The sequence below is a fragment of the Trichoderma virens genome (genome assembly GCF_000170995.1).
Source record: "Trichoderma virens Gv29-8 chromosome Unknown TRIVIscaffold_80, whole genome shotgun sequence".
NCBI classification, from domain to species: domain Eukaryota; kingdom Fungi; phylum Ascomycota; class Sordariomycetes; order Hypocreales; family Hypocreaceae; genus Trichoderma; species Trichoderma virens.
In genome coordinates this window covers 664,394-686,837 of record NW_014013669.1, presented here as the reverse complement: position 1 = coordinate 686,837, position 22,444 = coordinate 664,394, and the positions used below count along the sequence as shown (strand labels likewise).

At 43.2% G+C, this 22,444-nt stretch overlaps 7 protein-coding genes across 7 annotated transcripts; 4 read left to right on the top strand and 3 right to left on the bottom strand.

The window, feature by feature from the left end:
• Positions 1-4,564: 4,564 nt before the first annotated feature.
• Positions 4,565-5,128, top strand: TRIVIDRAFT_203051 (uncharacterized protein; the record flags this gene model as incomplete). The annotated part of the gene is made up of 1 exon (XM_014099146.1): positions 4,565-5,128. One exon carries the CDS (start codon positions 4,565-4,567, stop codon positions 5,126-5,128), a length of 564 nt encoding a protein of 187 aa, XP_013954621.1.
• A 926-nt stretch (positions 5,129-6,054) lies between these two features.
• TRIVIDRAFT_154638 (uncharacterized protein) lies at positions 6,055-9,886 on the bottom strand (the record flags this gene model as incomplete). Its single annotated transcript, XM_014099145.1, has 4 exons — positions 6,055-6,210; positions 6,517-6,739; positions 6,821-8,136; positions 8,204-9,886. The coding sequence occupies 4 exons, from the start codon at positions 9,884-9,886 to the stop codon at positions 6,055-6,057; spliced, it is 3,378 nt and encodes a 1,125-aa protein (XP_013954620.1).
• Positions 9,887-11,290: 1,404 nt separating this feature from the next.
• TRIVIDRAFT_77355 (uncharacterized protein) lies at positions 11,291-13,118 on the bottom strand (the record flags this gene model as incomplete). The annotated part of the gene is made up of 4 exons (XM_014099144.1): positions 11,291-12,529; positions 12,588-12,678; positions 12,749-12,872; positions 12,932-13,118. The coding sequence occupies 4 exons, from the start codon at positions 12,946-12,948 to the stop codon at positions 11,532-11,534; spliced, it is 1,230 nt and encodes a 409-aa protein (XP_013954619.1).
• A 359-nt stretch (positions 13,119-13,477) lies between these two features.
• TRIVIDRAFT_90014 (uncharacterized protein) lies at positions 13,478-14,105 on the top strand (the record flags this gene model as incomplete). Its single annotated transcript, XM_014099143.1, has 2 exons — positions 13,478-13,549; positions 13,645-14,105. One exon carries the CDS (start codon positions 13,697-13,699, stop codon positions 14,048-14,050), a length of 354 nt encoding a protein of 117 aa, XP_013954618.1.
• Positions 14,106-15,518: 1,413 nt separating this feature from the next.
• On the top strand, positions 15,519-16,420 carry TRIVIDRAFT_224140 (uncharacterized protein; the record flags this gene model as incomplete). The annotated part of the gene is made up of 2 exons (XM_014099142.1): positions 15,519-16,341; positions 16,407-16,420. 2 exons carry the CDS (start codon positions 15,519-15,521, stop codon positions 16,418-16,420), a joined length of 837 nt encoding a protein of 278 aa, XP_013954617.1.
• Positions 16,421-17,049: 629 nt separating this feature from the next.
• TRIVIDRAFT_11072 (uncharacterized protein) lies at positions 17,050-19,777 on the bottom strand (the record flags this gene model as incomplete). The annotated part of the gene is made up of 3 exons (XM_014098948.2): positions 17,050-17,794; positions 17,860-18,929; positions 18,995-19,777. The coding sequence occupies 3 exons, from the start codon at positions 19,775-19,777 to the stop codon at positions 17,050-17,052; spliced, it is 2,598 nt and encodes an 865-aa protein (XP_013954423.1).
• A 1,981-nt stretch (positions 19,778-21,758) lies between these two features.
• TRIVIDRAFT_224138 (uncharacterized protein) lies at positions 21,759-22,112 on the top strand (the record flags this gene model as incomplete). The annotated part of the gene is made up of 2 exons (XM_014099141.1): positions 21,759-21,966; positions 22,027-22,112. The coding sequence occupies 2 exons, from the start codon at positions 21,759-21,761 to the stop codon at positions 22,110-22,112; spliced, it is 294 nt and encodes a 97-aa protein (XP_013954616.1).
• Positions 22,113-22,444: the final 332 nt, after the last annotated feature.

The window sequence follows — 22,444 nt, the reverse complement described above, 5'->3', positions numbered from 1 at the left end:
TAGTTTTATATATAAAAAGTTATTTTTCTTAAATATATTATTACCTTAAGGGAAGTCTAAATAAACTTTAAGAAACTTAAAGCTATTAACTTATAAAATAAAGTAAATAATATTAAAGAAATATAAAGTTTTTTAAAATTAATTAACTATTATTAATAATTTATAAAAAATTTTATAAAAATTATTATATTACTTATAGACCTTATAAAAAAAAACCAAAAGTTTATATAATTATTAAATATATAAAAAGTATTTAATATATTAAAATAAGCTTTTATAAGTAAACTAATGTTTATTATATTTAATTTAAATAAACTAGTTATAATTAAAACTAATACTTTAGATTATATAATTAAAGGAGTATTAAGTTAATTAAACGAAAATAGAAAATTAAAATTAATTACTTACTTTTTAAAGAAATTATATAAAATAGAACTTAAATATCTAATTTATAATAAAGAATTTATAATAATTATAATTATATTTAATAAATAATATTAAAGATATTATTATTTAGGAAGTAAATATAAAGTTATAATTCTTATAGACTATAAAAATATTATATATTTTATTATAATAAAAGAATTTTTAAAAAAATAAATTAATTATATAAAATATCTTTTAATCTTTAATTTTAAAATTAAGTATTATAAAGGATTAGAAAATAAATAAACAGATACTTTTAATTAATGCTTTAATTACTTTTAAAAAATACCCTTTATAAAAGTATAAACCTTATAGTTTAATAATAAAAGAAGTCTTAAACTAAAAACATTAAACACTATATTCTATATTAAAAAAAATAATCTAATATTTAATAATATTAAAAAATATATTAAAAATTAAACTATTAAATAATATTTAAAAAGTATTTTTATAGATTAAAAATACTTAATATTTAATAGATTTATTTAAGTATTAAAAAATTTTTAAAAGAAAGTAGTTAAAACTATTTATATATATTAACTATATAAATATAAAGAAATAAAGAAAACTATATAATAAGTTTAATAGTATTATAAGTTTAATAAAATTAAGAAATAAGTATAGAAAGTAATTTTAAAATATATTATATATAAAAAAGCAAAAGTAATATAATACCTCTTTTATAGAAAATTATAACCTTTACCAGTTTTAGTATATATTTAAAAATTAATCTCCTTTAATTATATTATAAAGCTACTACCTTTAAAAAAACCTATAACTAAGAATACTTAAGATATAATTTTTATAGTTATTAATTAATTTATAAAAATAGTATATTTTATTTTATAAAAAGAAAGCAGTATTATTAAAAACCTAATATATTAGTTTATTAAATATATCTACACTAACTATAGATTATTAAATAAGATTATTTTAAATAGAGGCTTAATATTTACCTTTAAGTTTTAGTAAATATTTATAATATACTTAAGATTAAACTATAAACTTAGCACTATTTATTACTTATAAATAGATAAATAGATAGAAAAAATTAACTAAATTATTAAAATATATTTAAAAAATTATATTAACTTTAATTAAAATAACTAAGTTAAACTTTTACCTATTATATAAATCTCCTATAATAATATATTAATAAAATTAATAAAATATTTATTATTTTATATAAACTATAAGTTTAAACTAAACGTTTATAAACTATTAAAGAAAGGAAAAAATATATAAAAAGCTATTATTATAGTAGATAATATTAAAAAATTATATAATAAACTGTAAATACAGTTTAAATTTATATAAAAAAAAATAAATAAGTTTACTAATATATAAAAGATTAAAGAATTAACCCTTTAGAAGGGAGATATAATTTATTTACTTTAATATTTTAAAAATAAAAATATAGTAAATATTAAAATAAATTAGCTAAGTAATAAGTTTAATTTTAAAAAACTTAAACTATATAAAATTTTAAAGAAAATTAATATAGTTAATTATAAATTAGACTTTTTTAAATAATAAAATAAATATAGAAAGATAATATACTTAATATTTTATATTTTATTATTAGAAAAAGTATTAATAGATAAGGAGATAAGTAAAATTATTAAAGATAAAATTATTATTAAAGAAAAGGAATTTAAATATAAAGTAGAGTTAATTCTTAATGTAAGACTTAACGCTAAACATTAATGTAAATACTTAATAAAATAGGAAAACTATAAAAAAGAATATAATAGCTAAGAACTGCTTATAAATATAAAGAATTTAAAAGCCCTGTTATAAAAGTTTTATTAAATAATAGGCCTAAAACCCTAAAAATAATATTTTAGGCAGCTATATTTACCCTACCTAACGTTTTAGTTTAAAGAAATAATTAATATTCCTTAAATTAAACATAAGTTAACTCCTTAATAGCCTTTTATTTTTCTAGCTTTTTTAATAACTTTACGCTATAAAATACTATTTTAGTAGTTTTTTTATAAAACTGCTGTTTTTATTTATAAATGTAATAAAAATAGGCTATTGCTTTTTTAAGCGCCTTTTCGGCCTACTCCCTTTAAGCAGCTAGACGATCCTTTTTATATATTACTTAAGCATTTAATAAAGAAATTAATATTTAAATAAATAAAAAAAAAAAAAAAAATAATATATAAACTTTAGCGCTTATATTATTAATATTATAATTAATAATCTTATAATAAACGTAAGTATAATATTAAGTAAAAGAACCCTCTGTAATAAAGTAAGTATGCTTTATATTATAATAAAGAGTATACTATAGTATTTTAAAATTAAACTCTTTAATAAACTTTATTAAAGGAATTAGCGTAATTTTTGGTTTTTTTAAAACCTTTTACTTAGAAATACTGCAAATAGATATAATAAGGAACATTAAAGAATAAGAAATTATACTTACTGGAAATAGGGGAACCTAAGACTTATTAATATATTACTGCAGTAAGGTCTTAAAGATAAGACTAATAGGAGGGGGATATTATATTACGACCTAACCTTTATAGTTTTAATAAAGGGTCTATAGGGTAGGCAGACTTTAGGTTATCTTTAAAAGAACCGGCTAATTAGAAAGAAATCGTATATAGATAATATAACTTATAATAATTAAGTTATCCTAAAATAATATAACCTAAAGTAACTATATCTAAAACAGCTAAATATATAAGTTTATATTTATATTACTTATTTAAATAGCTTAAATAGCCAGTTATTAATATAGTAATTAGATTAAATTTAGCTATTATATTTACTAACTATATAATATTAATAAAACTACGCCTGTACCTAACTTAACTGCTCCGCTAATATAAACCTAGAACCCAGAGGTTTGTCCCTTAGGAACAGCTAACCTATATTAACATATAGGAACAGGCCGTTACAAACAGCTAACCTATACTAACATATAGAACCCAGTTCGTTATAGGAAATAAGAAAATTAACAATTAGGTAGCGGTATCCTAAGAGGATATTAAGACCTATATATAAATATTAATAAAATCAGTGTTAGATTAACCTAGATAAAATATAAATAGTTTAGATCTTATAATTATTAAAAAATTAAAATATATTATAAAAGTAAAAGATTTAATAATATATAATATATACGTAAAGTTTATAAAAATTATGTATTAATGTTATGGATTCAGGCTACACCCAATCCCTATAACTCAGCGAAAGCCCTACAAGCCTTATATAGCTAGTTAAACTTGCGGCTGCCAGCAAGTTTAATTCGTATCCTTTTGCTGTTTATAGCGCAATTGGCAGGCGGTAGCCCCGTCAGGGAATTGAAGCGCTAGCTATCGCTTTAGCCCTCTGGGCCACTCCCTTACAATTAAATAAAATATTACGTATACTGCTTTAAGTTAATATTTAAAATAAAGGCTAAGATTAATTAAAATAAGCTGTTAAAAATATTATAATAGTAATTAAAAATATTAATAAGGACGTTAAAAAGGTGTACGAAGTTATACTAAGTCTAGCCGGAGGTAAACGTATGCGTAGGTATCTATTTACTTAAGTAGCGGTGATAAGAGATCTTCATTATACGTTGTTACTCTATTTAGAACTCCTCTTAGCCGCTGGGGTGTTAGATAGCCAGCTTGGGGTGCTGAATAGCCCTTCCCTACATGTACCTAGTCGCTTGGGGCGCTTTAGTCACTCCGATGTAGAAGTTAGATAGAATTACACCGGAGGTAGTTCGTTCAATCGTGTACTCATTTCCATTCCATTATTTGCCTTGATCTGTTGAAGTTGGCCTTTTAAAGAACAATTGGGAGCACTTGCTGTTGATTACAAAGTGAATATGTCCAAGAACCTGACAACTCTGGCGACAGACGCATCAAATAACTACAAATTGTATACAGTACATAATCGATTTACAACCGCAAGTCATTGCCAGTTGCCAAACACTGACAATGCATAACATTGACAGCTGCCAAACATTAATTGTTGCTTCTATTTATTACGAGCCACTTTTTATATTTCCCTTTCTTCCTCCACCTCTTCTTCCTCCTTGTCCCCCATTAATGTTCCCTCTACCTAGACATGTTCACTGTCTAGTTACCTCAACAACTCCACGAACAATCAAGCACAACTAATTTACAAGATGGAGGACATACAAGATCCATGCAGGCACATTTTCGGACCATCGCCTCCACCACCACGCGTAACATGGACGACCGAAAAGAAGCTTGAGCGAGAGGACATCATGAACGAGATGCAGCCACTTCTTCTACGCCTTCGCGGCAAGTGGACCGAGGAACTAGCCGCGGATATTGCAGCAACCTTGACGCCCCAGAAGCTTCAAGTAATGGAGCCACAAGCAAAGGGATTACTATCTGGATGGATCTATCAACAGGATGACCGAAAGTACGTTCAGTGGCTGAACGATGCGGAAGAAGACAGGACCTCTATTACGTGGGTCGATGAGGCGATAATTCCTGGCCCGGAGTATTGGTCGTGTACATTGCTCATGATATGCCAGATGAATGAGTTGGATGAGGCCGTGGAGAAGCTCACTCCTGAACAGAAACCCCTTTTCAAAGTGCCACTGATGATGATTAGAGGGTTTATAGAGTGCGTGGAGTGGCATAGGCAGCAGCGAAAGCTATTGCCACAAATGGATTTTCAAACTATGCAGCGTCTCATCCATTTCGAGGACGGCAAATAAAAAGCCTGCAATGGATCGGTGCACTTGAATGACGGACGAACGGAGTTTGCTGATCAAGTATTTGGTGTTGCTTAATCGATCATCGCTACTCAAGAATTTGGAAAAGATAGGGAGGGGTTGGATAATTAAATCTAGCTGCTCTTGACTCAACGATTGGGATAGCCACCGATCTATTTGGGAGTTTATAGTAAAAGCTCAACGTCATCGCTGATTCATGCTCTTGACATCTTCAAGGAGGCCAGGCAAAAGCTTAGCTCATCTTTATTAGCCTTCAATTGAAAGCATCTGCGCCTCAAAAGCCGGTATTCGTGCCTCTGCTTGTGCCTCAGATATATCTATTCGAGCACCCAGTGTATGAAGTTGTGTGAAGCAGTCAGCCAACAAGTTCATTAGAGCGTGTTGACCAAGCATAGCAATGCAGTATTTCCATGCATAATTCTTCAATGGTGTCTAATTCGTATCATTCACCTCAACCTATCAGTTTTGAAACAACGAGACTTCCTTCTCTTCCCTAAAATAATAATAATTTATACCCTCTCCAACTTCTCCATGATTTCTCATCTCTTATATCTTCCGCATACACGATGCCACCAACGATGTGATGTGAGGGCGCAAAGCCAACATCATATCCTGGGTGATGACCTTGCCCTCATACGCGCCACTGTTCTTCTTCTGAATCTTCTTCTTACTGGAAGAGAAGAGACTGAAAGAGAGCCACGCCGGCATTCACAGCGGCATTCAGGGCAATGGGAGGACTTGTCCTGGCTGCTCTTACGGGCGCGCTTCATGGTGGCCCACAGCCACCAAACAACGTCGCAAAGGAGTCGTTAACGAAACCTCTAATTCTTGTAGCTTATTGAAAAGTTTCTTTTATGAAAAAAAAAAAAAAAAAAAAAAAAAAAAAAAAAAAAAATACTATACTATAATTAATCAAGTAGCATTGTAATAATGCGGCTCCCGGACCCTAAAATAAGTTGAGATTGAGATACAATAACCTGGGATGGCTGATATTCCGGAGGGATCCATAGTATCCTTTTCGAATATCTCATCAACCAGGCTCTATCTGGCGATATCCAATATTTCTTCAAAATAGATTGTCTGGCTTTATCAGCAGGGGTATCCTTGTGAACAACAACGTCTCTATCGAGAAAGGTCAGAGGAAAAAAGAGAGAGACCCCGTTGTTACGCATGTCTGCATACGGATAGAAGCTTAGTATCGATGCTCCTGTTGAAGTATCGAAGATCTCAATATACCAGTTTGGCCCAATTGCGATTAATTGCGTCCCCTGTGCTGAGAATATTGCGGCTACCGCAGGGAACTTTGTGTGGATAATACATTGTCCATGATCCGTGGAAGCATTCTGAATACGAATTTGCGTCGTCATAACTTGTCCGTACCCTCGAATGTCAGCTGTCTCAATAAATGCCACATGCTGGTTGTCGGGAGACGTGACAATATCCATAATCGCTTTGTCAATATCGTCCGATGTATGCAGGCAATGTCCGGTGACAGAATCCCAAGTTTGTATAGTAGATCGATAAGTTTTGGTGTTAGGCATATGTTGAGAGAGAGAGAAATAAATATGGCCGTCCTTGGAAAAAGCACATTGACTACCCAAGGGACGACCCTCAAGTTGGAACCATAGTTTCCCGCGTGTGTATAGAAACTGTAGTGTATGTATTTGACAATACTTGGTCAAATCCCATATCTCTAATCGATCAACGAACAAGGTTGCAGCCAGTGGCGTAAAATTTGAAAAATAAACGCTATTGATCATCGGACGAGGTTGTCCAATGTCCAATCTTTCGATGCAGTTCATGTTTTTCAAGTCCCATATGCCGATAGCCCTTTCTTCTGCATGATAGAACGTTTGACCGTTTGGACTAAGAAACAAATTTTTAACTTTACCAGAAGTACGGGCGTTAGGATATGTAGATGGTGCAAGATGCAAGTCCCAAATCGTGACTGTGGTGTTTGAGTAGGTTGCAAGTGTTTTATCGTCGGGGGAAAAGGCTATGCGATAGATGAGGTTCGTATGACCAGTAAGCACGTGTCGTAAAACTTGATTTTCGATATCCCAGATCGTAATTGAAGTTTGGTCGCCTACGATTGCGAGTGTCTCATTGTTCGTGGATATTGCGAGCATCCCAATATCTCCAACTTGAGCGTCAATTTTTTTTTCAGTTTCTCCCGTGCTGATATTAATGAACCGAATTTCGCCTTTGTCTCCTCCAACGATCAGATATCGTCCATCATGGTCGAAGATGACTTCCGAGTTCTTAGTCCAATCGGCGTTAAGCTCTCGGCAAATCGCGTTTTCATGGAGATTCCAAATGATGATTTTTTTTGCCTCGCGAAAGGCTGCCCATTTGCCATCTTTAGAGATGGGTGACCGACGCAGTTCAGGTACCCAATTGACTTGAATCCTTGTGGATTCTCTAGACAGCAGGTTAGCAGCATTGTACTCCCCCGGAGATAACATGAAAAGATCATCTCCAGTTTGTGAATAGGTTGTGAACCAATCAATAACTTCCATATGATGCTTGAATGTATCCAGATGCCGTCGATTTTCGATGTCCCAAAGCTGTACATGCCTCTTCCCTATGACTATAAGTCTGCCATTTGGGGTTTGAAGATACTTCTTAATCTCTTCTTCCTCGACTTTCAACTCGTGGAGGCAAGAAGCAATCTTCAGGTCCCAGATCTGGACAAGACCTTTCTCGCAGGCAACTATCAATTTTCCACTAGACAAAAAGATAAGATCTAATGGCCTATCATTATTTCTTAATTCCAAAGTCTGGATATAGTCTGACCATTCGGAATCGACCTGTGGCATCTGTTTGATGTAGCTTGGACGAATTGAATCAAAAGTCTTCCGAATAATGCTGTTCGTTGGTGAAAAGACGAGTGCTGAGTTATAAATTTGTAATGGCGCTTCTTGAATTGCTGACTTAAAATAGAGAATAAATTTAGTAGCATCCTGGAGTAGTTTTGACATTTTAAAACACTGGTATCTCTGAACAACAAGGATTAGTACTTCACTTGGGGAAGCTGTATATTTGAAAGAAACTTACATGGCTAAGTCTTTCCAAGGCGCGTATTAGTTCAATTCCTTGGGTTAATCTTCTGAGCCAGGCCAATGCTTCGATCCAATTCAGCATCTTGGTTTCTAGCAATTTATGTTCTGGTCCTCCATCTTGGAGTACTAGCTTTCCCTCTTCCACATGGTGAATCCAATAGATGCATGCATAAGCCATCGCTGGGGGTAAATGCTCTTTAATTTCCTTTGATCGAACACCCCATATTCTCGCACCTGGATCCTGAAGATTGCAGATATCGTTGTGCAAATCTGTAGAGAGGAGTTGTAGACATCTCTTTGCTAACCAGGCATGGGTAGTCGTTTCTTCGATTTGTAGACTTTGGCAAGAACTATTGCCGCCATTAACACTAAATGACTTCTTGTCTAATAGAAAATCCCGGAATGAGAGATGAAACAGTTTGACCGGTACGTCTGTAGATTGGATGTCCAACACAGAAGAAAGAGGGTTCAATTTGCTGTATATTTCTCTTTGTTGAAATCCAAGCAATCTGGAAAGGGCGGCAACAGAGAGAGGGCTAGATAGGAGGACAACGGACCCGACAATCTTTTGAAATTCGCCGATAAATTTGTCTCTGGCATAAATTGGAGTTTTGTCCATGATTTGAGCCAAAATCGAACGGTACAAGTCTTCCACATAACCTTCGCCCTTTGTACTGAACTTCAGTATGTGGTCAAGTTTTTGATCTGGCGTTGCTGGCCACTGGTCGTTTCTGAGCATTCGAGATATTGTTGCAGCAGAGATAAATAGAGGGCTCGCTATCTGAACTAGTCGTTCAAATATTTCTTCTCCAGGCCAGTCAACTGAGAGTAGTTGATCTTGCTCCATCACTTCTGAATTTCGATTATACTGCTCTTTATATTCATGTATATCGCTTGTTAAAACAGTCCTAATGTCGTTCTGGATTATAGATTTTTCCACGCGATGCAGTATCATGTTCTGAAGGAAATTTTTGGTCTTGTTGAACTGGCAGCTTATGTGGTATTCTGGTCTGCTGGTAAGGAAAATCTTGAGTTTGATAGGAGAGGTGATATTGTTTTCGGTTAGGAGCCTGATCAGATGACCTGCGTCCTCCAATGGATCGCATTCGTCGAGCGCGTCAATAACAACCACAATCGTCTTCGGCTGCGCGGTTGGCTCAAGTGGAGGAAGTTCTTTGAAAGGACGAACCCACAATTCTCGAAACTGGGTCTCAAGCATCTTGCTTCCAATTTCTGGTTCTTCTTGAATTATATCATGGAGAACCTGCGTTAGAATAGGCTGCTTGCGGATCATTTGGCTCGCGATTGTTGCGAAATACCGCCGAGCAGTTCCACGATCGCCCTCACCTCGTTTGAAGAAAAAACTTGCGCCTAGATTGTCACCGTCTAGTTTCTTTGCCACTGTCTGCGCAATGGTAGATTTGCCTGTTCCAGCCATCCCCTGCAACCAGAAGATGGATGGACTAGATGAATCGGCTGCCCACTTGTATATGGTGTCAAGGATTTCGAGGCGCGTGTCAGGGTGACATTCACCCCTAGATGTATAGGAGAAGTCATCATAAGCTGCCCCCTGAGCAACTTGAAGCTTGCTTAAGATAAAGTCTCTTTGTATACTTTCGAGGAGTATTCTATGCGTTATTAGTTCACTGAAATTGGAGTGGGGATAAGGTAAATACATACAAATGGTAGTTTGACGAGTGCCGTAAGTTATTAATGAGCTCAAAAAGCTTTTGGAAAGATGTGTTTTGATAAAGAGAACAAAATCTCTCGCAGTCGTCCGCACACTTGGTAAGTTGGTAACTGCTCTCGTCAAGACTTTTAACTTTCTTTTCGACTCCATTGAGAAAAAATGGAGCCATTACTGCCATGGATTTGTTTCGATGAGAGTGCAAGAATCCAAGGAAAAACAAGCAATTTGCGTACGAGGTGACAAGGGAGCTCTCGAGAGCCTCTAAAGCCTCCTTGATACCATGCGAGACAGTGTTTGAGGTCAAGTATAAACCTTGGTACATGATGCATTGCAGAAGTAATGAAGTGACAGAAGCCAAGCCCCCTAGTATTTGAGTATTCAACTGATGATTTGCCGTAATGCCCTTTCCAAGATATCACCAGTTAGTCCTTATTGAGCTCAAATATCTCTGGCATCATGCTTACCACAAGGACGACCCGTACAGCAGCCCAAGGAAGGGCGGCATGTACTGGATCATAGCTGACTGCAACATCGCCTACTGAGATGAATTGATTGAGGATGGAGATGGTCTTTTCAACATATGCGGATGTCGAGTTACGAGTATGCTTTTCCTTGAATTGTTGCTCCATCGTTTCTTTGATGCTTAGTACCAAGTCGTTGACCCTTGGTCTAGCATCAGACGCCCCTCCTTGGTCAACATGCTTCTCGATTTCATTGATGAGATTTATAGCACCCTGGTCTTTTGACTCTTTCACTTCCAGCAGTGCTCGGTCCCACAGAGCCTTGGTAATTTTTTCTTCGGATCCTGTTGTCTCTATGTGCTCTAAATTCTGTGCGACTTTTGACGGATCTGGTCCTGTTGGACGTTATATTAGCTTTATGTAATCTTTGATTCGTCTACAGACTCACTATGGGTCAAGGCGACAGAAAACAGGACATTGCCTGCCTTGACAATTTCTTTATGGGCTGAGCGCTTTCTTCGGGACTTCCGGGACTTCCAGGTCTTCATTGTGAATACTATTGATAGCGAAAAGCCAATGCCTATTGTGAAGTAAACGACGTGTGGCAGGAATGAGGTTGAGAGGAAAGACGCGGGATAAGGCAGCAATGGCGAGTGTGAGTATACCCCAGCTGCAAGCTGCAGATGATAAACCACGTGCATTAGTTCTATTGGTCAGTATTAATGCAGCATGCATTCATGCAATGAGAAGCAACAAGAAGTGATCAATCCCTTATAATTTAGCGGGGCTTTGCAAGGTTGCGTGTTGTAGCCTCAAGCAGGCGAATCTATAAATGCGGTTGTTGAACAATTTCGGCTTTGTATGCATCATGTACGGGCACGACAAGTTTACAACAGTGGCACAGGCAATGATGAAGATGAGACGAATGGTTGAAAAGAATATCATCCTTGTGATACCCATTTTATTTATGTTCATGAACCCCCATACGCCGAGACAAGGTTATCCGATATGTTCGCCGCTGAAAAAATACAAGTATATCCTCTGCTGTTCTTGGATGGATGGATAGCCAAGATACATGAAAAGGTGAATATGAGCAAGGGTAGAAGGGAATCCTCTAAGCTGCTAAAAAAAAAAGGTGCAGAAACGAGACAAACCAAATCAATGACCCCCCTTTACAAGAAGTAATCCGCGACGGGCTTCTTAGCCGGCATCCCCCTGGAATCCTGCGGTGCGGCTTGAAACACGCGATACCGTCGAGCAGGTCCATTCTTGGGTCCGCCTCTCGGCTCAACTATGCCACCAGAGCTACGGCCAACGTCTCCATTGGTCCGCTGGAATATGCCCGTGCCTGATTCATCCTCAGTGAGCTCCAACACGGCGGCGACATTGCCGCATCGGTAGCAGTAATTCGGGGCAGACCAGACGGTGACAATAGAAGCGTCAAACATCTCCTTGAACCCTTCCATGACAAGCTGGTGCGCACGCGCAATTAGACTTAGATCGTTGCGGTGATTGAAAACTTTGACAATATCGGCACCAAATAAGAATCCAGCTCCTCGGGGAGACAGGCCCCATCCGTCAATTTCATCCGGATCGGACCAGAGGAGGTCACACATGGCTCCTTCGTGAGGCACCTCTTGCTTCCGGTCAATAAGCCTTATCTTGTCCACTGTATCAACTAGAGGACTGAGTCCGCCGTGGACGCAAAGGATGGCTCCCGTGGGGTTTCCTACGCTGCCGCTGCTAGACCCAGATGCCCCCGTACCAGGTGGACCCGTCTTGTCCACTGTATTTTTGCTAGAGCTGTCGAGTTTCTCTTGGGAGGGCTGGTTGGCAGACTGTCGGGGGAAACGGCTGATTATAGAGCCAGCCTGATCGCAGACCTCAATCTCGGTGTCGTCGTCTTCTGGAGAGCCGGGAGAGAGAGTGCTGGAGGCACCCAAAACGATGGCACCGAGGGCAAGATAATCGAATACGTCGCAGCAATAGCGCCATACATTTGCGCTGCCGTATTTGCGAAGACACTCGTCGTAAAAACCATACACTGTCGTTATCTGTCGAGACTCATGGTTGCCACGGATCAGGGTCATTCGGTCCGGGTATCGGACTTTGAGGCAGAGGAGGAGGAGGAATGATTCGAGAGAGTAGAAGCCACGGTCGACAAAGTCACCTAAGCAATTCATTAATCGCCAGGAAAAGATGATTGGGACTTGGATACAGAGCCATACCCATGAAGAGATAGTTGGTGTCGGGGACGTCACCGCCGACGCGGAAGAGCTCCATCAGGTCGTGGAACTGGCCGTGGATATCGCCGCATATCTATGCAGTTGCAACAGCGCATTGATTACTACCTGTCTGTCTTATCGCAGTCCCCGAGAGAGAAACTCACTGTTACCGGCGCTGTCACGGTGACGACGTTGCCCTCCTCGATGAGAAGCTCTCTGGCGCGGTGGCAGAGCTCCCGCACTTGGTCTTCCGGAATGGGGCGGCATGAGCGCAGCTGCGCGATCGCTCTGCAGGCGGCATTAGCAGGCAAACGATATTTTCGACTAGGACTGGTATGTGAACGGACTTGTCGAGATCGCTCATGATGGGCGGCAGAGAGAGAGAGAGAGGCTGACAGACGCCACACGAGAGGTGCGCCGGTCAAGCTGATGTGATAATCGGACAGCGATAAGAGATGGCTATGACATGTCGCGAAGGAGAGGCTATTGCAAACCGGAATCGCCGTTGGGCGTGGGAAACGGTAGAGTCACGCGAGGCGAGGCTGGAGACTGAAGTCGAAGATTCAAAACGGATCACTATCGCGTTCAATATGGAATTGGGCTGCGTCTCTCGGGCGAAATTATTAGAGTGGCATGCCGCTAAGCCCGTTAATCTCTAGCACTGATTGATCGCTATCACCCAAAACTCCAGCGGCTGCTTTAGCGCTCCATCAAGGACCGGCAGGCCCTGCAGACCAGAATCCTGGGATCAAGCATGAATGGAATTACATTGCGCCGTCCTCCGGGAGAGCTCCGACCTCCCACTAACAGCGCAGCCAATGAGAGCACGCCTAATCGGATGTCTGCGGCGATCATACCAGGCGCCTTTTTTCTGCTTGAGCTTGTCGATATCCAGCAGCTGTTGGGACTGCCAACCTCCAATTGGATGCGCATCGAGGTTTGAGGGAACATGCGACAATTACCTTGTGAGTCCTCAATGCTTACATACGCAGACATGCACTCTAAATATCACTGGTGTTTGGAACAGCACAACTAACAGCTGGTGCCAATCAATCTACAGCCTCAAACACCACAGTCAATCAATCCCGCTGACAGCCGAGGGATTGCCCACCATGCCGCCGCATCTGCACCCACGGTCACGCATGACCTCGTCACTCTTCGCTACGACAGTTCTTGCCAGCTTCTTTGTTGTTGCCCTGCCGCATTTACTGCCGTGCCCGGTCCCGCGAACCAAGTACGCTGATGGAGAGATTATTGTCGACGAGAACGGCAGACGGAAGAGATGGAGGAGGAGGGACGTCGATGCAAAGGACGGACTCGTACAGTTCAACCAGACTACAGAAGACGAGATTGAGCGTGCAACGGAGCGAATGACGAGAGAATGTCCCGTACCGAAGCCTGGAGGGATGCTGGGAGAGTGGCTTGGATTCCACGCCACGGACGACAAGACGAGAGCAAACAGATGACCATTGATACCACCAAATGAAGAATAAAAAGAAGCAAAAAGAGTAAAAAAATGCGAAACTTTGGCAAAATACTGTACTGTGACTGTGTGGTGGATACGGAGATCTACAACACCTCGCTCTGTTCTGACAAGGCTGGTTCGGCAAGGCTGGCATCCGCGAGAGAGGACGAGCCGACAGACCAAGAGGATCGGTTGTTGCGATATCCGTTCCACAATGACCTGATTGTGTTATCCTTTAAACAGAGTTGTTTGGGCTATCAAGCTCCAACCTGACAGATAACCTTTGTTGTTAGCTTACATGACTGCTAATAATAGTTTCCGCGCCCCTGTTACTACCCCAGCGAGTGATCAACACCACAACAGGCACATACATATCGAAATCGTTTGAGCCAAGACTACTCTTGGAACCTTATTATTAAGCCTGTATGAGAGGCCCAAGTTAGGCGAGTCGTTTATGTTTCTGCGTGGTTTATAAACTCGGAATGTAAGTTGAGAAACGTTCCGAAACTTTCAAACATGATGACGCATTGGCGCGACTCAAGCCAGACGGCACTTTCAACAGAAACTCTCAGCCATTACCTCCTTCGCCGCCATCTAGACCGTTGAGTTCTGCGGCTTTGTTTGTTGCCGGGCGATCTGGCGTCTGAGAATCGCCAGGGGGCTGAAACTTGCCCCGCGGTCTCAAACGTGGGATGCAGTCAAGCTTTTGGCAACTCTCTTACCCCAAACGATGACACTTACCAGATTCAGCTACTCTTTTGTCATTCTGCGACGCTTCACCTTCACCGTTGAGCTTCTACTACTCGCGCTACCCCTCAATACCACCGTGACGCGGTTTGAGCTTTGCTTGATTATGTTGCGCTAAGGTTGGATTTAGTGTTGCTTTATAGCTTCTGCCGGGAGACGATTCACGTTTCGCATTAATATTCCCCGACTCATGGGACTTTCGCTTACTGTTGTACTTTGGGGACTCCTGGCACTTACACATGACACCACGATAGCTGTGGCGATCAACTCAGATCAGATGTGTCATCAAAACCAGCGAATCACTCGATAGACCAGGGGCTCTACCTCCATTACCCCGTAGAGGTAGCCTATGGATATCATCACATCCGGTCTCAGGGGTTGAAGGCTCACACAAGCCACCACAGCTCCATTGCTAAGCGACCAGGCTCCGGACGAAGATGAGACGCCAGAAAGCTTGTGTACGGCAGCATCCGAAGTATCCTCCATCCACGAGGAGTATATATCATGTCTTTTCATCGCCCCTCAGGTTCTCGTTTCTTCTCTTTTTTCCTCAGGGTCGCTGCGCTTCACTCACTTACCATTCAATTCTTTTCTTTTCCTAAACAAGAGCTGTGCTCTGTTTCCTTTCGATTCACTGAAACCTTTCGCTTGATTTTACCAACCATTCCTTAAACCTTCCTTTCTTCTTACCTTTTCTTCTCTTATATCACACATCATTCAAAATGAAGCCTGCTTCAATTCTCCTCCTCGCCGCCGCTGGCCTTTCGTCCGCCCTTCCGGCTCAGTCTTTTGGCGAGACTGCTGTCCAGCAGGCCCGTGACACTCGATCTCTCTTTGGCCACGCCATCGATGCCATTGCTGCCCGCAACCTGGTTCCTCTCAACTCCAACACGGCGGCCCCCCCTCCTGCGGCTGATGCCGCTGCTCCCCCTCCCGCTGCCGATCCGGCTGCCGGCAAGAAGGAGGCTTCTGCTGCTCCTCCTGCTGCTACTCCTACGGACAAGAAGGCCGGCGATGCCAAGGCTACTGATGCTAAGGCTACCGATGCCAAGGCTACCGATGCCGCGGCGACCACCACCGCAGCTGCTGCCGCTACTACTGCTGCCGCCACCGACGCCGCTGCCACCGATGCCGCTACCACGACCACCGCGGCCGCCGCCATCGAGACCGGCGCCGTCGGCAACGGAACTGCCCCCGATAACGGCAAGGGCAAGGGCAAGGGCAAGGACAACGGCAATGGCAAGGACAACGGCAAAGGCCAAGGTGCCGACAAGGGCCAGGGCAAGGGCCAGGGCAAGCACGGCAACAAGAACAACAACAACGGCAACGGCGCTCTCAGCGCTGCCATCGTTGGCGCCCTCAGCAGCCTCGGCATCGACGGTGTCCTGGACGCCAGCTCCCTGGACAAGCTGAATGTTGGAGACCAGATCTCGCTGCTTGCGCAGATCGTCTCGCTGCAGACTATGAAGGATCTGCAGATGGTTGGCGGAAACGATATCGTTGTTGTGTTGAACCAGGGCTTTAAGAGCAATGGGCTCAATGTCAGTAAGTAATAACGTGACTCTCTAGATATTCGGTGTAGGAAAAATGTGTGCTAACGAGGATATTAGTTATTAACGCGTAAGACGGCATGAGAAGCGGGACTTTCGCTTGATGGGCATTGGGTAAAACGGGAATGAAATGGAATGAAACATGATAAGGATTAGGCTGGTTGATCTAGCATGGAGAGTATGTAAATCATGATAACCTTGGAAAATAAAAGAATTGTCAATCAATCAATCCGCGCTTCCGTCATGTGAATGTCGAAAGACTGTCTCTTGAAATGTGCACTAAAAGTACAAATACGTACAACTCAAAAGGTCCAAAGTAGAAAAGTGCCGCTCCGTCTTCAAGACACAATCCATCAACTCAAAGCACAGGTAAAACACCAACGACAAACAGTAAAGCGCGATTCGATGTAATTAACTCATACAAGAAACGTCATGTATAGGCCCTTGGAAAAATATTAAGCTTTCCCTTCAAAATATGCCCTCAACCTCATGTTTCTTCGCTCTCTCCAGCCCCTGGTAACTCCCATCCATCCGACCATTCATCCAGTCGATATCATGTGTGATTTCCCTTTCCTCTCCAATAACACCTGAAAAAAAAATGAAATGAAATTTTGACAGTATATACAAACATTCCTACTTACGAGAGGCAGCAGCTCATCAACGCCGCCCATCTCCAAGCCAAACAGATGGTGATATCTATAAATCAACCAACCACGGCCTTTTCGCTCAGACTTTCGAGAAAACCTCCCAGGTCTTCCTTCTTGACCTCCACGACAGAGTGCTCAAAGCTGTCGATCCGGACACGCGCGCTCGTCTCAGAAACAACCTCCTGGAATGCGTTGCCAAACTTGTTGAGGCCGTAGCCCCGGTCATTCTCGGCATCCTCATCATCCGAATCGTCTTCCGACTCTGACGAGTCAGACCCCTCCGACTCCGTCTCTAGTTCATCATCGTCATCGTTGTCGTCATTGCCTTGATTCGCAGCTCGCCGGGCCGCTCGTTTCTCTTCCCGGATCTTTTCTTTCGCTTTTTGGGCCTCCTCTTTCTTCTTTGCCTTGGCTTCTTTGTTTGATTGCCTCTCTTGTTTAGTGGCCTTGTTCATAAACACGGTATCCGGTCCTCCGCCACCTCCCGTACCAACGACAATGTAGACTCCACGTTTCTCGTTTAGGCTCGCCACTACCAAGGGCGTTCCACGGCCACCATGGGATAGTTTGCCGTGGGATTCTTTTTCCTGCTCAGCCAAAGCCTCTCCTATCCAGAGAGCCAGCTTCGTCAAGGCGGCTGGGTGGGTAAAGAGAGCGACATCTGGGCCATCTTTAACAACGCACATGCGGAAAGCGCGAAGGTGTTTGATTTGCTTCTTGTTGATGAGAGATGTTCCTGTTCGGTAGATCGCGCGGTGCAGAAATTGCGCCGTTGGTAGTCCAGCTTTGAGGGCATCAATGCTGTGAATGTATTGTTAGCATATTCAATTTCATTTCCATGCATTGGGCTTCTGAATGTAGCTCACTTTTCCAATGCATCATACGCTTCCCAGAAGCGTCCAACCCACTCCTCGCCCTGCGCAGCAAGCTCTGCCTCGTCTTCCATCTCGCGAGTCACTTGGCTTGACCCTGGGTTTGCCGTTTCCAAAGCTTGAGCGTGTTTCCCAACCTCTAGCAGAGCACCAATCACAACGCCAACATCCTGAGCACTGAGAGTGGCGCGCCAGCCCCAGCTGCGGACAAAGCCCCATCCATCCTTGGCTCCCGCTCGATCTTTGCCGTCCGTGTCAACCGCAGGAACCATCTCGTCCAAGTTGTAAAGCGATCCATATTTCAAAAGCTTTGCCCTCAGCTCGCGCTTCAGCATCATGTCCATGTGCGTATAGCTCTGTTTGCATTGCGCTAAGCTGACTCCCATTTTGGCTAAAAGCTTGTGAAGCCGCTTGATACCTGCCTCGCTCCAAGTTCTTAGTCTAGAAAAGAGATATGGGGAGTGCAGCATGCTGTCGTAGAGGCTCCAGTGTCGGATCAGAAGAAACCTCGGCTCTGGCGACAGGCGAATGCCTGTGTCTTCAGGGTTCCTGGCCGTGGTTGGTATGATGCCGTTGTTTTCAGGGGCAACTTTTCCATTTGCCACATCTGGCGGGTTCAATCTCCGGACTTCATCTCGCAGGAGCTGTCGCAGGCGGGCACCTCGCATGCCAAACCACCCTGACGGCTTCCCACCTCCACTAGAACGAACGGGCGCGGCAACGCCCGCTGATGACCTTCCGTATAGTTCCATTGACGTAACTCCTACTATAGCCAGCCAGAGAAGGTCATTGTCATCGCGGCCTAGTTCGGAGGCCAACGAGTACATCATGGATGATATGGGTTCTGAAAAGGACGAGCCCATCCTGTAGTATTGGTGTAGGACGGTTTCTTTCTCTTGCCGCATTCGTAATAGCCGCTTTCTTAGGGTGCGGGCAGAAACGTTTGGCGGAGGTTGGGCCCCTGATGGAGGCTCGACAGGGTCGCTCGACAGCACTCCAGGATCTCGAATTGATATTAGGCCTCTGGGCTTGGGCCTGCGAGGAGAGCTGGCTATGGAACTTGACTAAGATGTGTTAGAGAGAGGCATTGCTAAAAGAACACTCGGGAAAGAAGCTTTGGTTTACTTACGGAATTGCTTCTTCGCCGCTGGCGAGGCCGTGATTCCTCATCGTCGCTAGAGTCATCCTCGTTCAAGCTCTTTCTCTTCTGCCCCGCATGAGCTGGCTCTTCTTGATCAGAACCAACGTGATTGTCGTCGTCGTCATCGCCGTCGTCTTCCTCATCGCTGGAGTCCTCATCGCCCTGATCCTCAATGTCTGGCATATCCAGAAGCGCAAGATACGCATCCCGCTCCGTCATAAGCTCCCCCTCAATATCGCCGTCGTCAAACACCACGATGCCGCCCTTGCCCGAGTTATATGATCGACTGATGGCGCCTCCTGTAACTCCGGCCGGACTTCTCGACTGGTATGAACTTGACACTTGGTTAACGGGCTCGAGTGGAAAGCCACCAAAGACGTTGGCCAAGTTCCAAGGCCTATGAGCATCAAAGACCCAGACTTCGACGCCGCTGTATGGAGATTCTTCGCCTTCGGGCTCCAGGCCCAGCAGAGGGCCAAGATCGACCATGCCTCCAACACCAAGGCAGACGACAACCCCTCCGCTGCCGCCCTGCGACTCCATCATGGGGACCACGAGCTCCTTTCCGGCCTTCTCCAGGTCGCTGTAGCCCGCGACGGGCTGGATCTTGTGCGGAATGTAATCATGCTTGAGGAGGCGGGTAAGGATACGGCAAGCGCAGAGAGCGTCCGGTTCGAGCGCGACGAGGATCAGGACAGCCGGGGAGAGAGGATGTCGAGTGTTTTGGAGGTGCGAGTAGAGCTTGGATATCAGAGAACGCGGGAGATACATGGCTCGAAGCGGCGGATATGGATATCTGTATCAAAACCTATAGAGACGCCAATTGATAAAATAACGGCATGGAATAGAAGCTGCAAGTCAATGCTTCTTTTCTTTTTGTTTCCTGGATAGGAGACAATCACTCCGGAAACGCGCCCAATCCTAGCCTGGTCGTGACAGAAAAGGGAACTGGCGTCAGACACGGGCCAAGGCGCATAGCACAATTGAAATGTAGGAGGACGCAGTTTCAAGTTCAAGCGGCGTAAGAAAGGAAAATGGAGATGTAAATCAGATGCAGCATATCAATGAGGAGAAAAAAAAAAGAAGAAGAAAAAAACAAGAGACAAAATGCTAAGAGCAAAATGCTGAAGCCGATGCTGACGCTTATGCTTATGCCGTGCTGCTATAAGGCGAATTTTGTTGATGGTGAAGGGCCAAATGTTTGAAGCACACGAGGATGTTTTTGCGCTAGAAAACGCGTTTATTCATTAAAGAAGCGCCCAATTGAATGACGCGCACCGCGACGAGCAAGTGGGAAGGATCGATGGAGGGGTCCTGACAAGTGGGGCACCCGTTGTGACGTGCTTTTTCAATCTACGGATTGAGTACAGCGCTGTATTTATCGCGAATAGAAGCATATGACAGCTGTGGAATCTGCCTATGTAGGTATTGTATATAGTTACCTATGTTAATAATTTATACATTAGTAAGGTAGTACTTGGTTTCTAGGCAGAAGTCTTTGATACAAGTTGCATCATCTATTCATATCCTTCACCAGCTTGAGTAGAAATATCGAGGACACAGCTGCAGCTATTCCCAAGCTCATATAGTAGTAGCAGGCACTACGGAGTAACCTCCACTGGCCAAAAGAAAAAAAAAAAAAAAAAAAAAAAAAACACAAAAATAAAAACGAGGTGCTGGCCGGAGATGCAAAGCACGATTCAACCTGATACACGCATCATTTGTCTGTCCTTGCTGCAGGCCAAGGAAAAAGGACGGCCATTTCCGTCCCGTTATCCGCCAGAATCCAGACGCCGTTGGCTCCAGATCTTGGATTTTTACGCCCGTCTGGGTTTTTTAAGGTTTTGCGTTTTCTGATTCGTAAGACGGGGTGTCTGTGTATACATGCGAGTCAGGCATCTCGGTTTTCCGTCCGGCGACCAAATGCCAGCAAACTGAACCGTGTCTCGGCCCGTTCGGCTGTCACTTAGATTGGAAATTGTCAGCTTAACTATAGCAATTGGTGTGTTTCATCCACCGGTCCGTATGATACGGATTTCAAATAGGGAAATGCTGCGGTGGTCTGCGAACCAAGGCGTAACCTACACCCTCTTGGGCTTCCTGGGCTTCCTGGGACAGTGTCGCACAAGTGGGCACCAGGTGGTCGGTGGGAAAACCCGAGCCAAGGCCCTGGGAAGGGAGTGTGTCATGTAACCTGTGTTGACTCGAGGCTTGCTTGGTACCTACTCAAGCTACTGTACAAGTGTGGGCACTCACTCATACAAGCACAGACAATATGAAGTATTGGGGACACAGCATGCCCGCCACGGCAAGACTAAGACGGGAGAAGGCAGCATGTCATGAGGATGCAGGAAACGGCACTTGCGCAGTATCGTCTCGTATTTCAAAGGGAGGCAAGCCCAGGCTGCGAGGTCGCAATACTAGCCCATCATTACGATTCTGGACTGTCTCCATTCCGAAATTAAACAGCGGGTTCCATCTTCCGTGGGAGGGTGTCTACTAGCGCATCACGGCCACTGTCACTCCGTACGAGTTATTCTCACATCTGAATAGTCCGAGTCGCTAATATGCGGAGCACCAAGCCCATTTCTGTCTGGGACAAGAGAGACATCAAAGGTCTCTGCTAATCATGCGGTCAACGACGGAATCGGAGCCGGACAACAACCTGGAAACCCCCCGCCCTTGAGGTGTGGAGGTGTGTCCGGTTATTCTGGCCATGGTACGATGTTGAAAGACTAGCTCGCAGCAGGCAATGCGTCTCATGCACGCCTACCCGTCTGTGCGGGATCCGGGAGAGCGTGCTTGCACGGAATATGTGTACCTGAGCTGTGCTGGTGCTGGTGCTGACAGGCAGCCGGAGCTAAAAAGGCTGAATGGTTTCGAGCCGAGACATGTGAAGGACGAGGAGTCGGGAATCAAGGAATCGGAGCCGCGAAGAGGACGCCACTACTGGCCTCCTGGTATATTAGTCGACATAGCCGTAACACGCATCGTAGCCGTACTGACAACTACCACTGCAGGCTTGGCCATGACCCTGCTCAGACTAACAACTGGAACATGGTTCGCCGTCCTCGCCAAACCCCCGCTGCAGCTTCGACGTGCTTGAGCGGGTTGGGAAGCGGATTGGACCAGCGGCTGGCGGCTGTTACATCGAGAGACAGCAGATCGCCTGAGATGGAAAGCAAAGAGTGGGACTGCGTGGATTCGAGGGAGGACCAGCGTGGCAGCAGTCGGTTTCCTGACACGAGCAAGGCGTGGAGAAAAGATGGTAGTACTTTGTAGTATTATGTAGGTTTCCATTTCTGACAGCTCCACGGCCAAGTTGACGGAGAGGCGGAGTGGGAAAACGGAGCGAGTTGACAAACAAGGGCGGTGAGGGTTGACAGGACATGGCGGCGCCACCAGAGACGCATGTACTCCGTACCAGCACCTGATGAA